This window comes from Balaenoptera physalus (genome assembly GCF_965194825.1).
Source record: "Balaenoptera physalus genome assembly, chromosome: 20".
NCBI classification, from domain to species: Eukaryota; Metazoa; Chordata; class Mammalia; order Artiodactyla; family Balaenopteridae; genus Balaenoptera; species Balaenoptera physalus.
Window position 1 is genome coordinate 25441264 of NC_138901.1, and position 16536 is coordinate 25457799.

Sequence of the window (16536 nt, forward strand, 5' to 3'; positions counted from 1 at the left end):
AATGCCAGCAGTGGCTGTTCCCAAAGACACAGGGAGGGGAAGGAAGGGGAAAGAGCAAGAAGGCCCCCCCCTCTCAAAACCAGCTTATGGTTACCAAAGGGAAAACAAACGTGGGGGGAAGGGATAAATTAGGAGCTTGGGATTAACATAGACACACTACTATAGATAAAATAGATAACCAACAAAGACCTATTGTATAGCACAGGGAACTCTACACAATATTCTGTATATAACTGAATCACTTTGCTGTACACCTGAAACTAACACAACATTGTAAATCAACTAGACTCCAATAAAATAATAAAAAATAAATTTTATAATCCAAAAACAAAAAAAAGGCCCCCTCTCTTGAGTCATCTCCTGCACCAAACTTCTGCCACACTGCGCGGCTTGTGTGATCTTAGTTCCCCGACCAGGGATCGAACCCAGGCCCGGCAGTGAAAGCTCAGAGTCCTAACCACTGGACCGCCAGGGAATTCCCCAAGCTTCTTTAAACTTGAGAGCCGCAGGAATGTCAGTGGCATCTCAGCACCCCCAACCAGAAGAGGAGGCCAGAGGGACAGAAAGGCAACATCTTTCCTGTAGTTTGGGTTAAACAGGCCCTCCAAAATCGTAAGGGACTTCGCTGGGAACAGAGTCCGTGCCCTGCAGACCAAGCCCTTTCCTGGTTCCGTGGTTTGGAATCACGTTTGCAATCAACACAGGTGCAGGGTGGTAGGCAACTGGCTGTAAAGTGGGCACAACAGGACACTCTGAGCCACAGGAAGGAGAGGTCAGACCAAGGTGGAGTAACTTGCTATCTCACCAGATTCCATCATAGGTAAAGAGGCTCCTGACATGTTCCTCAGGCAGAAGCTTCAGCATCCCGGCAGCCAGAGTAGGGTGAGGGAGCTGTGGTTTGTGGTTACTGGATGCTGTATAAAGGTACACACTTCTGAACATAAATAACACAATGCCCAGGGCCAAGAGTAAGACCGACATCTTGAGGATCCACAGATGTCTAGAGCTGTTGGGACATAAAAGAGCAAAGGCCGTTAAAGTCATTTTTCTTTATTATGTAAACAAAAAAGACTTGATTGTGTAATATAGACGGGAACAGTAACTGGAGGAAAAATGTTAGTTAAACCTGTAGCTTACACTACTTAGCAAAATTGATTTCTGTTAAATAGAAGAGTAAAGAATCAGTTTGAAACAGAGAGACTCAATAAAAACCACAAATAAAAGAATAGGCAAAAAGATCCCAAGGGGAAATAAAGAGTAAGGTTTGCAATATTAATGTCAGCACAGTTGAATTCGAGGCAAAAAGATTATTAAGTGGGACCAAAAGGATCACTTATCATGATCACGTGCATGATCCACAAAACAGATGTAGAGGTCATGAACTTTATCCATTAAATTTTAGCATTAAAGCACACAAAGCAAAGAATGGCAGGATATGGAAGGAGGATTACAAATACAAAGATAGTCATAGATTCTAACATTCTCACATCTAACACTCTAAAATCTCAGTCCTTAACGGATCAGGTCTCAAAAATATATAAAGCAATAGAGCAGCTAAATTATAGAACTCATATTCTGTTAAAGAGCTTTTAGAACATTTACAAAAATGGGCCACTTATTTGAACACAAAGAAAACCATAATAAAGTAGAAATCGATCAGATTAAACACTCCACACTCTCACAAGTACAATCAAAATGAAACCTATAATAATAAGCCCCCTCTCCCAACAACGTGGAAAAAAAATTTTAAAGCTTTCCAAAGCAAGTGTTTGAATCAAGGACAACATCAGAACAGAAATATAAAGCTAATGAAAGTACTACATACAAAACTGTGGAACACACTAAAACTATACTGAGTGGAAAATTTGAAGCTTTAAATACAAATTTCTGATCACAAGACATAAAATTAATAAATTAAACAATCAAATAAGAAGTTTGAAAATGGATAACAAAATGAATCTAAGAAAAGCAGAAACAATAACTTAATAACAATGCAAATGGAAAGTGGCAAATTAGAAAAAAACCTGAAATGAAATAATTGCTAAATCTAAGCACTGAGGAGAAAATTTTTGAGATATCTGCCTACTATATAACCTCCCTGCTCTAAGACTCTTCTCCTGACCCACAGAGGTGACACCTATGAGCCTAGTTGTACCACACGATGCTCCCCTGGCCATGGCTGATTGCACCAAGGGTGGACAACTCTGAGCTGGGCTGATCAGCCAGAACTTCTTCCCAGGAATCGGCAAGCAGAGATACTGATCAGCTAAACCTGGTCCCCTGAACTGAGAATAGAGGGGAGGAGAGAAGGGAGAGAAGATAGAAGATGAGCGACACAAGAAGCCTAGATCTTGAATAGCTAGATGAAAGAGATGACTTTCTAGAAACCCACAAATAACCTAAACAGATCTGTAAAAGTGAAAGAAATTGAGGAAGTTGTCAAAGGCCTATGTACTCAACAAAGTCCCAAATCCATGTTTCATAAGTAAACAACTCAATGCCGATTTATAAAAACCAGTTTTAGGGACTTCCCTGTTGGCGCAGTGGTTAGGACTCACGCTCCCAATGCAGGGGGCCCGGGTTCAACCCCTGGTCAGGGAACTAGATCCCACATGCATGCCGCAACCAAGAATTCGCATGCCACAACTAAGGAGCCAGCAAGCCGCAACTAAGGAGCACATGTGCCACAACTAAGGAGCCGGCAAGCCACAACTAAGACCCGGCACAACCAAATAAATAAATTAAATAAATATTTTAAAAAAACAACACAACAGTTTTACAGCGATGCAAATGTAAGTACGGATGAATAATGATGTAAATATGCTAAACAAATATTAGCAAATAGAGTACAGTAGTATCCTAAATGAAAGATTCACCACTAACAAATGGAGTTTTCTCTAGGAGGGCAAGGATGACTCAGTGCTATAGTGTGGCTGAACCACTCTGACTCCCTTTTGTTGGCTTATCTTAGGCCCACATTCCTACTCGCTCCCCTTTCTTTTCTTTTCTTTTTTTAAAGAATGACAGGGTCATCAAATTCATTACACAATTCTCAACCTAACAAAAAGAAACAAATCACCGACAACAGAGGGACATGGTCTTGACCTTTTTTTTTTTTTTTTTTGGTTCCTTGATTCTTTTTTTTTTAAATGTCTGAAACATTTATATTAACATATTTCCATACAAATAACCCAATGAAAGTTTAGTATTAGTTGTTTTGTTTCTTTGTTTTTTTATACTGCAGGTTCTTATTAGGCATCAATTTTATACACATCAATGTATACATGTCAATCCCAATCGCCCAATTCAGCACACCACCATCCCCACCCCACCACAGTTTTCCCCCCTTGGTGTCCATATGTCCATTCTCTACATCTGTGTCTCAACTTCTGCCCTGCAAACCGGCTCATCTGTACCATTTTTCTAGGTTCCACATACATGCGTTAATATACGATTTTTGTTTTTCTCTTTCTGACTTACTTCACTCTGTATGACAGTCTCTAGATCCATCCACGTCTCAACAAATGACTCAATTTCGTTCCTTTTTATGGCTGAGTAATATTCCATTGTATATATGTACCACCTCTTCTTTATCCATTCGTCTGTTGATGGGCATTTAGGTTGCTTCCATGACCTGGCTATTGTAAATAGTGTTGCAATGAACATTCGGGTGCATGTCTCTTTTTGAATTACGGTTTTCTCTAGGTATATGCCCAGTAGTGGGATTGCTGGGTCATATGGTAATTCTATTTTTAGTTTTTTAAGGAAACTCCATATTGTTCTCCATAGTGGCTGTATCAATTTACATTCCCACCAACAGTGCAAGAGGGTTCCCTTTTCTCCACACCCTCTCCAGCATTTGTTGTTTGTAGATTTTCTGATGATGCCCATTCTAAGTGCTGTGAGGTGATACCTCATTGTAGTTTTGATTTGCATTTCTGTAATAATTAGTGATGTTGAGCATCTTTTCATGTGCTTCGTGGCCGTCTGTATGTCTTCTTTGGAGAAACGTCTATTTAGGTCTTCTGCCCATTTTTGGATGGGGGTGTTTGTTTCTTTAATATTGAGCTGAATGAGCTGTTTATATATTTTGGAGATTAATCCTTTGTCCGTTGATTCGTTTGCAAATATTTTCTCCCATTCTGAGGGTTGTCTTTTCGTCTTGTTTATGGTTTCCTTTTCTGTGCAAAAGCTTTGAAGTTTCATTAGGTCCCATTTGTTTATTTTTGTTTTTATTTCCATTACTCTAGGAGGTGGATCAAAAAAGATCTTGCTGTGATTTATGTCAAAGAGTGTTCTTCTTATGTTTTCCTCTAAGAGTTTTATAGTGTCCAGTCTTACATTTAGGTCTCTAATCCATTTTGAGTTTATTTTTGTGTATGGTGTTAGGGAGTATTCTAATTTCATTCTTATACATATAGCTGTCCAGTTTTCCCAGCACCACTTATTGAAGAGACTTTCTTTTCTCCATTGTATATCTTTGCCTCCTTTGTCATAGATTAGTTGACCATAGGTGCGTGGGTTTATCTCTGGGCTTTCTATCTTGTTCCATTGATCTATGTTTCTGTTTTTATGCCAGTACCATATTGTCTTGATTACTGTAGCTTTGCAGTATAGTCTGAAGTCAGCGAGTCTGATTCCTCCAGCTCCGTTTTTTTCCCTCAAGACTGCTTTGGCTATTCAGGGTCTTTTGTGTCTCCATACAAATTTTAAGATGATTTGTTCTAGCTCCGTAAGAAATGCCATTGCTAATTTGATAGGGATTGCATTGAATCTGTAGATTGCTTTGGGTAGTATAGTCATTTTCACAATGTTGATTCTTCCAATCCAAGAACATGGTATATCTCTCCATCTGTTGGTATCATCTTTAATTTCTTTCATCAGTGTCTTATAGTTTTCTGCATACAGGTCTTTTGTCTCCCTAGGTAGGTTTATTCCTAGGTATTTTATTCTTTTTGTTGCAATGGTAAATGGGAGTGTTTCCTTAATTTCTCTTTCAGATTTTTCATCATTAGTGTATAGGAATGCAAGAGATTTCTGTGCATTAATTTTGTATCCTGCAACTTTACCAAATTCATTAATAAGCTCTAGTAGTTTTCTGGTGGCAGTTTTAGGATTCTCTATGTATAGTATCATGTCATCCGCAAACAGTGACAGTTTTACTTCTTCTTTTCAAATTTGGATTCCTTTTATTTCTTTTTCTTCTCTGATTGCCATGGCTAGGACTTCCAGAACTATGTTGAATAATAGTGGTGAGAGTGGACATCCTTGTCTCGTTCCTGATCTTAGAGGAAATGCTTTCAGTTTTTCACCGTTGAGAATGATGTTTGCTGTGGGTTTGTCATATATGGCCCTTATTATGTTGAGGTAGGTTCCCTCTATGCCCACTTATTGGAGAGTTTTTATCATAAATGGGTGTTGAATTTTGTCAAAAGCTTTTTCTGCATCTATTGAGATGATCATATGGTTTTTATTCTTCAATTTGTTAATATGGTGTATCACATTGATTGATTTGCGTATATTGAAGAATCCTTGCATCCCTGGGATAAATCCCACTTGATTGTGGTGTATGATCCTTTTAATGTGTTGTTGGATTCTGTTTGCTTTTATTTTGTTGAGAATTTTTGCATCTATATTCATCAGCGATATTGGTCTGTAATTTTCTTTTTTTGTAGTGTCTTTGTCTGGTTTTGGTATCAGGGTGATGGTGGCCTCAGAGAATGAGTTTGGGAGTGTTCCTTCCTCTGCAATTTTTTGGAAGAGTTTGAGAAGGATGGGTGTTAGCTCGTCTCTAAATGTTTGATAGAATTCACCTGTGAAGCCATCTGGTCCTGGACTTTTGTTTGTTGGAAGATTTTTAATCACAGTTTCAATTTCATTACTTGTGATTGGTCTGTTCATATTTTCTGTTTCTTCCTGGTTCAGTCTTGGAAGCTTATACCTTTCTAAAAATTTGTCCATTTCTTCCAGGTTGTCCATTTTATTGGCATAAAGTTGCTTGTAGTAGTCTATTAGGATGCTTTGTATTTCTGCGGTGCCTGTTGTAACTTCTCCTTTTTCATTTCTGATTTTATTGATTTGAGTCCTCTCCCTCTTTTTCTTGATGAGTCTGGCTAATGGCTTATCAATTTTGTTTATCTTCTCAAAGAACCAACTTTTAGTTTTATTGATCTTTGCTATTGTTTTCTTTGTTTCTATTTCATTTATTTCTGCTCTGATCTTTATGATTTCTTTCCTTCTGCTAACTTTGGATTTTGTTTGTTCTTCTTTCTCTAGTTTCTTTAGGTGTACGGTTAGATTGTTTACTTGAGATTTTTCTTGTTTCTTTAGGTAGGCTTGTATAGCTATAAACTTCCCTCTTAGAACTGCTTTTGCTGCATCCCATAGGTTTTGGGTCGTCGTGTTTTCATTGTCATTTGTCTCTAGGTATTTTTTGATTTCCTCTTTGATTTCTTCAGTGATCTCTTGGTTATTTAGTAACGTATTGTTTATCCTCCATGTGTTTGTCTTTTTTACTTTTTTTTCCCTGTAATTCATTTCTAATCTCATAGCGTTGTGGTCAGAAAAGATGCTTGATATGATTTCAATTTTCTTAAATTTACTGAGGCTTGATTTGTGACCCAAGATGTGATCTATCCTGGAGAATGTTCTGTGCGCACTTGAGAAGAACGTGTAATCTGCTGTTTTGGGATGGAATGTCCTATAAATATCAATTAAATCTATCTGGTCTATTGTGTCATTTAAAGCTTCTGTATCCTTACTTATCTTCATTTTGGATGATCTGTCCATTGGTGTAAGTGAGGTGTTAAAGTCCCCCACTATTATTGTCTTACTGTCAATTTCCTCTTTTATGGCTGTTAGCAGTTGCCTTATGTATTGAGGTGCTCCTATGTTGGGTGCATATATATTTATAATTGTTACATCTTCTTCTTGGATTGATCCCTTGATCATTATGTAGTGTCCTTCCTTGTCTCTTGTAACATTCTTTATTTTAAAGTCTATTTTATCTGATATGAGTATAGCTACTCCAGCTTTCTTTTGATTTCCATTTGCATGGAATATCTTTTTCCACCCCCTCACTTTCAGTCTGTATGTGTCCCTAGGTCTAAAGTGGGTCTCTTGTAGACAGCATATATATGGGTCTTGTTTTTGTATCCATTCAGCAAGCCTGTGTCTTTTGGTTGGAGCATTTAATCCATTCACGTTTAAGGTAATTATCAATATGTATGTTCCTATGACCATTTTCTTAATTGTTTTGGGTTTGTTTTTGTAGGTCCTTTTCTTCTCTTGTGTTCCCCATTCAGAGAAGTTCCTTTAGCATTTGTTGTAGAGCTGGTTTGGTGGTGCTGAATTCTCTTAGCTTTTGCTTGTCTGTAAAGCTTTTGATTTCTCCATTGAATGTAAATGAGATCCTTGCCAGGTAGAGTAATCTTGGTTGTAGGTTCTTCCTTTTCATCACTTTAAATATATCATGCCACTCCCTTCTGGCTTGTAGAGTTTCTGCTGAGAAATCAGCTCTTAACCTTATGGGAGTTCCCTTGTATGTTATTTGTCGTTTTTCCCTTGCTGCTTTCAATAATTTTTCTTTGTCTTTAACATTTGTCAATTTGATTACTATGTGTCTCGGTGTGTTTCTCCTTGGGTTTATCCTGTATGGGACTCTCTGCGCTTCCTGGACTTGGGTGGCTATTTCCTTTCCCATGTTAGGGAAGTTTTCGACTATAATCTCTTCAAATATTTTCACGGGTCCTTTCTCTCTCTCTTCTCCTTCTGGGACCCCTATAATGCGAATGTTGTTGCATTTAATGTTGTCCCAGAGGTCTCTTAGGCTGTCTTCATTTCTTTTCATTCTTTTTTCTTTATTCTGTTCCGCAGCAGTGAATTCCACCATTCTGTCTTCCAGGTCACTTATCCGTTCTTCTGCCTCAGTTATTCTGCTATTGATTCCTTCTAGTGTAGTTTTCATTTCAGTTATTGTATTGGTCATCTCTGTTTGTTTGTTCTTTAATTCTTCTAGGTCTTTTTTAATCATTTCTTGCATCTTCTCGATCTTTGCCTCCATTCTTATTCCGAGGTCCTGGATCATCTTCACTATCATTATTCTGAATTCTTTTTCTGGAAGGTTGCCTATCTCCACCACTTCATTTAGTTGTTTTTCTGGGGTTTTTTCTTGTTCCTTCATCTGGTATATAGCCCTCTGCCTTTTCATCTTTTCTATCTTTCTGTAAATGTGGTTTTTGTTCCACAGGCTGCAGGATTGTTGTTTTTCTTGCTTCTGCTGTCTGCCCTCTGGTGGTTGAGGCTATCTAAGAGGCTTGATGGGAGGCTCTCGGTCTTGACCTTTTTGAGGATTGGATTTTTTTCCTTTCGCCGTCAGGAAATAAAACGAAGAATTATGTCACTGAGTAAAAACGAAAGTGGGGAGAAAAAAATTCTCCAGGTAAATGGCTTTTCTGGTATTCTATAGTTGTTTTCTCCTTAAACTGTTACCTGCTCCCTTTTCCATGTCACTGAGCTTTAGCCTACTCACAAGGATGTGCCCAAGCAAGGTAAGTTTCCTATCAACTTTTCCCCTGGCCTTTTCAGTCCTGGAAGGATGCCTTTTGCTGATGCAGATGGTTAATGGTCATGAAAGCCCCAAAGGGAGGGGAAAAAAACCCGGTTCCCATCAATATGGACATGATTCTCCCTAGTAGTCAGATTCTATTTTTAGCTTTGGCCCTTAAAATCCCCCTGTACCCTTTTCTGCAGCACAGAGTGCAGCTTTGAATGCCTATGGATCAAATGCCTCTGGATCCTCTGCCAGATCCAGCCCATATGTAAGTTACCCACAATAAACTTCATAACTGCACTTCATGGAGTTGCCTGCTTCGTTTTCCGGTATCAAAGTTCCTTCCCAGTTAGAAGGATATTATTCGATGTCTCTGCCTCCAACACACAATGTATTAATAAATTTCACCAAGAGAAAATTCAGGTCAGGAGAAAACCCAATATGATTATATTGACAGATGATTTTTTTTTAATATATTTATTTATTTATTTTTGGTTGCGTTGGGTCTTCGTTGCTGCACGCGGGCTTCTCACTGCGGTGGCTTCTCTTGTTGCAGAGCACGGGCTCTAGGCACGCAGGCTTCAGTAGTTGTGGCTTGCGGGCTTTAGAGCGCAGGCTCAGTAGTTGTAGCGCACAGGCTTAGTTGCTCCGAGGCATGTGGAATCTTCCCGGACCAGGGACAGAACCTGTGTCCCCTGCACCGGCAGGCAGATTCTTAACCACTGTGCCACCAGGGAAGCCCTTCACAGATGATTTAAAAAGCATTTAATAAAATCCAACATCCATTCTTAATTTGTTAAACATCCCTCATTTAAGAAAGGACCTAAAACAGTCTCCCAAGGCAATAGAAAAGCAAAAATAAACAAATGGAACCTAATCAAACTTACAAGCGTTTGCACAACAAAGGAAACCATAAACAAAACAAAAAGACAACCTACTGACTGGGAGAAAATATTTGCAAATGATGTGACTGACAACGGCTTAATTTCCAAAACATACAAACATACAATTCAATAACAAAAAAACAAACAACTCAATCAAAAATGGGCAGAAGACCTAAATAGACATTTCTCCAGAGAAGGCATACAGATGGCCAAGAGGCATATGAAAAGGTGCTCATCATCGTTAATTATTAGAGAAATGCAAATCAAAACTACAATGAGGTACCACCTCACACCAGTCAGAATGGCCATCATTAAAAAGTCTACAAATAATAAATGTTGGAGAGGGTGTGGAGAAAGGGAACTCTCCTACACTGTTGCTGGGAATGTAAATTGGTGCAGCCACTATGGAGAAACTAAAAACAGAGCTACCATATGATCCAGCAATCCCACTCCTGGGCATATACCCAGACAAAACTATAATTCGAAAAGATACATGCACCCCTATGTCCATAGCAGCACTATTTACAATAGCCAGACCCCCCAGAAACAGCCTAAATGTCCATTGTGAGATGAATGGATAAAGAAGATGTGGTGTGTGTGTATATATATATATATATATATATATATATATATATATATATATATATACACACACACACACACGCACACTCACAATGGAATATTACTCAGCCATAAAAAATAAAATAATAATACCATTTGCAGCAACATGGATGGACCTGGAGATTACTGAGCAAAGTAAGTCAGAAAGAGAAAGACGAATACCATATGATATCACTTATATGTGGAATCTAAAATATGACACAAATGAACATATCTACAAAATTGAAACAGACTCACAGACACAGAGAACAGACTTGTGGTTGCCAAGGGAGAAGTGGGAGTGGGGGAGTGAAGGACTGGGAGTTTGGGATTAGCAGATGCAAACTATTATATAGAGAATGGATAAACAACACAGTCCTACTGCATAGCACAGGGAACTATATTCAATATCCTGTGATAAACCATAATGAAAAAATATGAAAAAGAATATATATATGTACAACTGAGTCACTTTGCTGTACAGCAGAAATTAACACAACATTGTAAATCAACTATAATAAAAATTTTTTAAAAAGAAAGGACCTAGAAGAAATGACACCACAGTAATAATCATGAGCACACCTAACATCTGGATCTTGGTTTACATACAGTATTCCCTTCTAAAGGAAATCAGAGCCCCTTGGAGAAATGGCTGATTCTGGCTTTGGGGCAAGGAAAATTCAAAGCGAGTCTGGAATATCCTGTAGTGTCAGAAAGGAAGGAAGCTATCTAAGAAGACCACAGTTATGTCCAAAGAAAAAGGAGGCAGTTTAGGGTCTTCTACCAGCCATATTTGGGACGACTGATACATCAACAAGAACAATGGCTATAATTAACTATAACACATTGAATAAAATAAAAACCCATGAAGCTAATGATACCCAAGGGAAAAAATGCAAGGGGTGAGTGGGGTACTTAAAAAAAAAACCTTTTTAGTTATAGAAAAAAATCCAAGTACATACAAAAAAATAAAGAGAAAAATAAAATGAATTTTACTGTACTCATTACCCAACTTCTACTCCTGTACAAAACGGATGTATCTATTTCTTTACCTATTTTCCTCACTTCTCAAATCATTTTGAAGAAAATCTTGACCTCATATCATCTCATCAGTAAATATTCTACCTCTGAAGGGTAATGTGATAGTTTTGTACTCAAATGAACCGAGCTGGAACCACGTTTCCTTGAATTCCCTTCCCTGTGTAACGCCAGGTTAGTGATGGCCACAAGAGAAATTTGCATGAGATTTAGAGGCACTGCAGGTACTGGCAAGTTCCATACACTTGATCCTCTCTCCCTCGACTCTGGGTCCAGCACTCCTTCCCAACTACTGGCCCTGATGACCAGCTACCCCAGGTTCACTATCAGAACTTTCTCTGAGAATTCACAGTAGTGGTAACCATGAGGAACAAGCTTTCATATACTTCTCCAGCAACTCTCTTTGTGGCTGTACTCCAGAAAAACAGATGCTTCTGAATTCTTTTTTTTTTCTTTTTTTAAATTTATTTATTTATATTTATTTTTTAAGTTTTTGGCTGCATTGGGTCTTTGTGGCTGCGCACGGGCTTTCTCTAGTTGCGGCGAACGGGGTCTACTCTTCGTTGTGGTGCGCGGGCTTCTCATTGTGGTGGCTTCTCTTGCTGCGGAGCATGGGCTCTAGGTGTGCGGGCCTCAGTAGTTGTGGCTCGCGGGCTCTAGAGCACAGGCTCAGTAGTTGTGGCGCACGAGCTTAAGTTTCTCCACGGCATGTGGGATCTTCCCAGACCAGGGCTCAAACCCATGTCCCCTGCACTGGCAGGTGGATTCTAAACCACTGCACCACCAGGGAAGCCCTGCTTCTGAATTCTGGCAAGTTCCAGCTCATTCACCTGTGACAAGGTGGCTGGTGACTTTTCTCTAATTCTTTTTTTTTTTTGGCACTTTTTTCCCCAGCCTGTCCCACAATTGTGTTAATTCCTATAAAAAATATTTCTTATTCTGCAATACTCATAGAAGTTCTCCTTCTTTGCTTAAGGGTTCTTACACAGACACACAATACCATTATCAGCTAAAAATCTAACAATCATTCTCTAATACCATCAAATGTCCACAGAGTTTAAATTTCCCTTTTGTCTTTTTTTTTTTTTTTTTTAAGGATCAAAGCAGAATCCAAATAAGGTCCATACACTGGTTGATATGCCTCATCAGTTCCTTTTAATATACAGATTCCCCTATATCTCTCTTTATTTTTTTCTTGCAACTTATTTGTTGAAGGAACCATGTTGTTTATCCTACATGATTTGGATTTTCCACATCTGGACTGTGCTGATTTCAGCCCCCTGGGTCATGTTCCTTTGTCCCCTGTATTTTCTATAAATTTGTAGTTAGATCAAGAGGCTCAATCAAATTCAGGTTTGGTTTCTGAGAAGACTACTTCATAGGTGATGGTGTGTGCCCCTCCATCCAGGAGGCGAGGCACAGAATAGCTCATCGTCTCTCTTTCAGGGGGTATTAGCAGCCATTTGATGATTGCCCAAATCACTGGTTCTGAGTAGTTTTGGTCTCAGGACCTCTTTATAATCTTAAAAATTATGGAGGACCTCCAAAGAGCTTTTGTTTTTGTGGGTTATATTTGTCAATGTTTACCATTTCGGAAATTAAATTTGAGGAGTTTTTAGAAGTATTTATTAATTTAGAAGTAGAAAAATAAACCCATTACATGTTAACACAAATAACATATTTTATGGAAAAAAACTACATTTTTCCAAACAAAAAGTAGTGAGAAAAGTGTCATCGTTTTACATTTTTGCCTATCTAATGTTTAGCTTAATAGATAAAATGAATCATATTGTTTCTGCATTCAATCTGTTATGATATGTTGTTTGGTTGAAGTATATGAAGAAAATACGGCCCCACACAGATGTATAACTGGAAAAGGGAGAAACATTTTAATTGCGTTTTCAGATAATTGTGGATATTCATCTTTGATACCACACCAAAAATCAAGAAGTGGTAGTTTCTTAAAAGGTTAGCAGCAGTGTGGAATCTGAAACCATATCAATGAATTTTTTGTACACTGTTAGATTAAAATCCACTGGTATGACTTGGACTTTGAATGGATCTTTTACCTACTCATGATTTTATTAAACTATACATTAGTCATATGGAAAATATTGGTTAACTGAGTTATGCTGATCCCCCAAATTATTTATTTGTGTATTTAATTATGTATTTATTCGCTGTGTTGGGTCTTTGTTGCTGCGCACTGGCTTTCTCGACGAGTGGGGGCTACTTTTCCTTGTAGTGCTCGGGCTTCTCATTGTTGTGGCTTCTCTTGTTGCAGAGCACGGGCTCTAGGCGTGAGGGCTTCAGTAGTTGCAGCACGTGAGCTCAGTAGTTGTGGCGCACGGGCTTAGTTGCTCCGTGGCATGTGAGATCTTCCTGGACCAGGGCTCGAACCCGTGTCCCCTGCATTGGCAGGCAGATTCTTAACCACTGAGCCACCAGGGAAGCCTTGCTGATGCATTTTTAATGCAATATCGAGAATTCACATTCATTAATATCAACACCAATCTCATCAGAAAAGTCTCTAAATATTAAGACTGTCAAACTCATTGCGGTGGAAATAAGTTTTACAAAGTTCTAATTTTTTGGAAAGCTTGAACTTTATGATTGGCAACAAATACTGGCAACTGGCAGATCACTTGGTCCATTTTTTTGAGAAGACATCTACCCAATACAGAAGTCTGAATAACCAGCTTATTCTTATTCATTCTTATTCTTTCAAGCAAAAAAGATTTCCTTTAAAAAGCAGCTACTTCAGGGGCTGCCCTGGTGGCGCAGTGGTTAGGAATCCGCCTGCCAGTGCGGGGCACATGGGTTCGAGCCCTGGTCCGGGAAGATCCCACATGCCGCGGAGCAGCTAAGCCCGTGCACCACATCTACTGAGCCTGCGCTCTAGAGCCCGCGAGCCACAACTACTGAAGCCCGCGCTCTACAGCCCGTGCTCCGCAGCAAGAGAAGCCACGGCAATAAGAAGCCCGCGCACTGCAACAAAGAGTAGTCCCCGCTCGCTGCAACTAGAGAAAGGCCGCGTGCAGCAACAAGACCCAACGCAGCCAAAAATAAATAAATAAATAAATTTATAAAAAGAAAAACAAAACAAAAAAAGAAAAAAAAAGATTTCCATTAAAAAGCAGCTACTTCAGGGTCTTCCCTGGTGGTGCAGTGGTTAAGAATCCACCTGCCAGTGCGGGGGACGCGGGTTGGAGCCCTGGTCCAGGAAGATCCCACGTGCCATGGAGCAGCCAAGTCTGTGTGTCACAACTACTGAGCCTGCGGTCTAGAGCCCACGAGCCACAACTACTGAAGCCCACGCGCCTAGAGCCTGTGCTCCGTAACAAGAGAAGCCACCGCAATGAGAAGCTCACACACCACCATGAAGAGTAGCCCCCCGCTCGCCACAACTAAAGAAAGCCCGCCTGCAGCAAGGAAGACCCAACACAGCCAAAAATAAATAAGTTTAAAAAAAAAAGAAAAAAAAAAAAAGAAAAGCAGCTACTTCAGCTCGCTACTCAAATTGCACAAGCACTTTTTCTTGAAACAACAATCACTGCATTTCAGTCTCTGGCAGGAATGTTTTACGTGTACCTCTCATCAAAAGATCTACTTAATTAAAATTGACTTTTTTTTTAAAAAAAACAATCAATTTTACTGTTTCATCAAGGATATTCTGAAGTAATCTGGCTTTTTTCCCTGAGTGTGGTGGGAAAGTACAACTCCCACCAGTTCAAGCTAAGGTACCAGCAGCAGTTTTGCCCATCATTGCTTTTGCATCATCAGTGCAAACGCCAGCACAGTGAAAAAAGCAAATAGCATCTTACTATTATCATGCAATTGTTTTCACCTTGCAAACTCCCTGAGGGGTCACTGGGACCCTCAGGAGTCTACGGCCCACAATTGGAGAAGCCTTGCTCTAGCCCATTCTTCCACAGGCTTTTTCTTCCCTAATTTTAGAAGCTCTTGATGTATAGAGATATTCACCTTTTGTCTGTGGTGTAAATAGCTAAGGTTGTCTTTCCCAATTTGTCACTTGTCTTTTTTCTTTTTAAAAAAATGTTTAATTGTGGGAATAAACATAAAGTTTACCACCTTAACCATTTCTAAGTGTACAGTTCAGTAACGTCAAGTATATTGTTCACATTGTTGTACAATGGATCTCCAGAACTTTTCCCTTTTTCTTTGCTTATATTTTTGCATGCAAATATATTTTATCAATTTTTCTGTAATTGAAATCTTAATCTTTTACCCATTGAAGAAAAAAAGCCCCTCTTTACAAAAAAATGAAAATTAATGTATGTAGGAGAAATGATAGAATGAGAGAAATAAATCACCATTTTGCTACCACCAATGTAATAAATGATTCTGGCCAGGACCATCAATGAATGTTAAAACCATTGGGTGGAAGGCTGTTGGGGAACAGGATATTGAATGGTGCCAACGTCCACATTGCTTACTATTTACAAAGAGAAAAAAAACTCACCTTTACAATGGAATGATCAGGTAGTCACTATCTTAACCACGTGATCCAAATGAGCATCACTAATAGTGAGACAGCCTAACAAAATGTCCCCCTGATATGATGTGATATGAAGCACACAAATCACTTATGGAGTATTAATGCCAAAAATGTTGAATCAAAATGTAGTCAAGACTCAGAGACCTCACTACCAGTTTATAGGAAATAACAGCAGATAAAGAAGCAAACGGAATAACACCATCAACAACTATCAGACACATCAGGATGTGGAACGTTCTGTAAGACAATTGGCCTGGACTCTTCAAAAAGACAATACTATGAAAAGAGAAAAAAGAAAAAAGTGGAGGGATAGGATAGCTTTTGATAGTTTAAGGAGACTAAAAAGATCAAACAACAAAATGCAATGTGTGAACTTTGACTGGATCATTGTTCCAAAAAACAGTTATGAAAGACATTTAGCACTAATTATTAGAGAAATGCAAATCAAAACTACAATGAGGTACCATCTCACATTAGTCAGAATGGCCATCATTAAAAAGTCTACAAATAACAAATGCTGCAGAGGGTGTGAAGAAAACGGAACCCTCCTACACTGTTGGTTGAGATGTAAATTGGTGCAGCCGCTACAGAAAACAGTATGGAGGTTCCTCAAACTAAAAATAGAGTTGCCATATGATCCTGCAATCCCACTCCTGGGCAAATATCCGGAGAAAACCATAATTCGAGAAGATACATGCACCCCAATGTTCACTGCAGCACTATTTACAATAGCGCTATTTACAAATAGCCAAGACATGGATGCAACTTAAATGTCTATGGATAGATGAATGGATAAAAGAAGATGTGGTATATATGTATACAACACACACACACACACACACACACACACACACACACACACACACACAGTGGAATACTACTTGGCCATAAAAAAGAATGAAATAATGCCATTTGCAGCATGTTGATTGGACCTAGAGGTTATC

The 16536-nt window shown here is 38.9% G+C and overlaps 1 protein-coding gene and 1 long non-coding RNA gene across 2 annotated transcripts in view; one reads left to right on the top strand and one right to left on the bottom strand.

Annotated features, from left to right (window-relative positions):
* B4GALNT2 (beta-1,4-N-acetyl-galactosaminyltransferase 2 (SID blood group)) overlaps positions 1–4548 on the bottom strand; it is a 42585-nt gene extending 38037 nt beyond the window's left edge. The window contains exon 1 of the mRNA XM_082441762.1: positions 806–4548. Within this exon, the coding sequence (XP_082297888.1) occupies positions 806–1044 (239 nt within the window). The 5' untranslated portion in view covers positions 1045–4548. The remainder of the gene's footprint in view (positions 1–805) is intronic.
* A 2296-nt stretch (positions 4549–6844) lies between these two features.
* The window catches only part of LOC309650459, a 369298-nt gene continuing 359606 nt past the window's right edge, over positions 6845–16536 (top strand). The window contains exon 1 of the long non-coding RNA XR_014257582.1: positions 6845–7273. This is a non-coding gene — a long non-coding RNA (uncharacterized lncRNA). The remainder of the gene's footprint in view (positions 7274–16536) is intronic.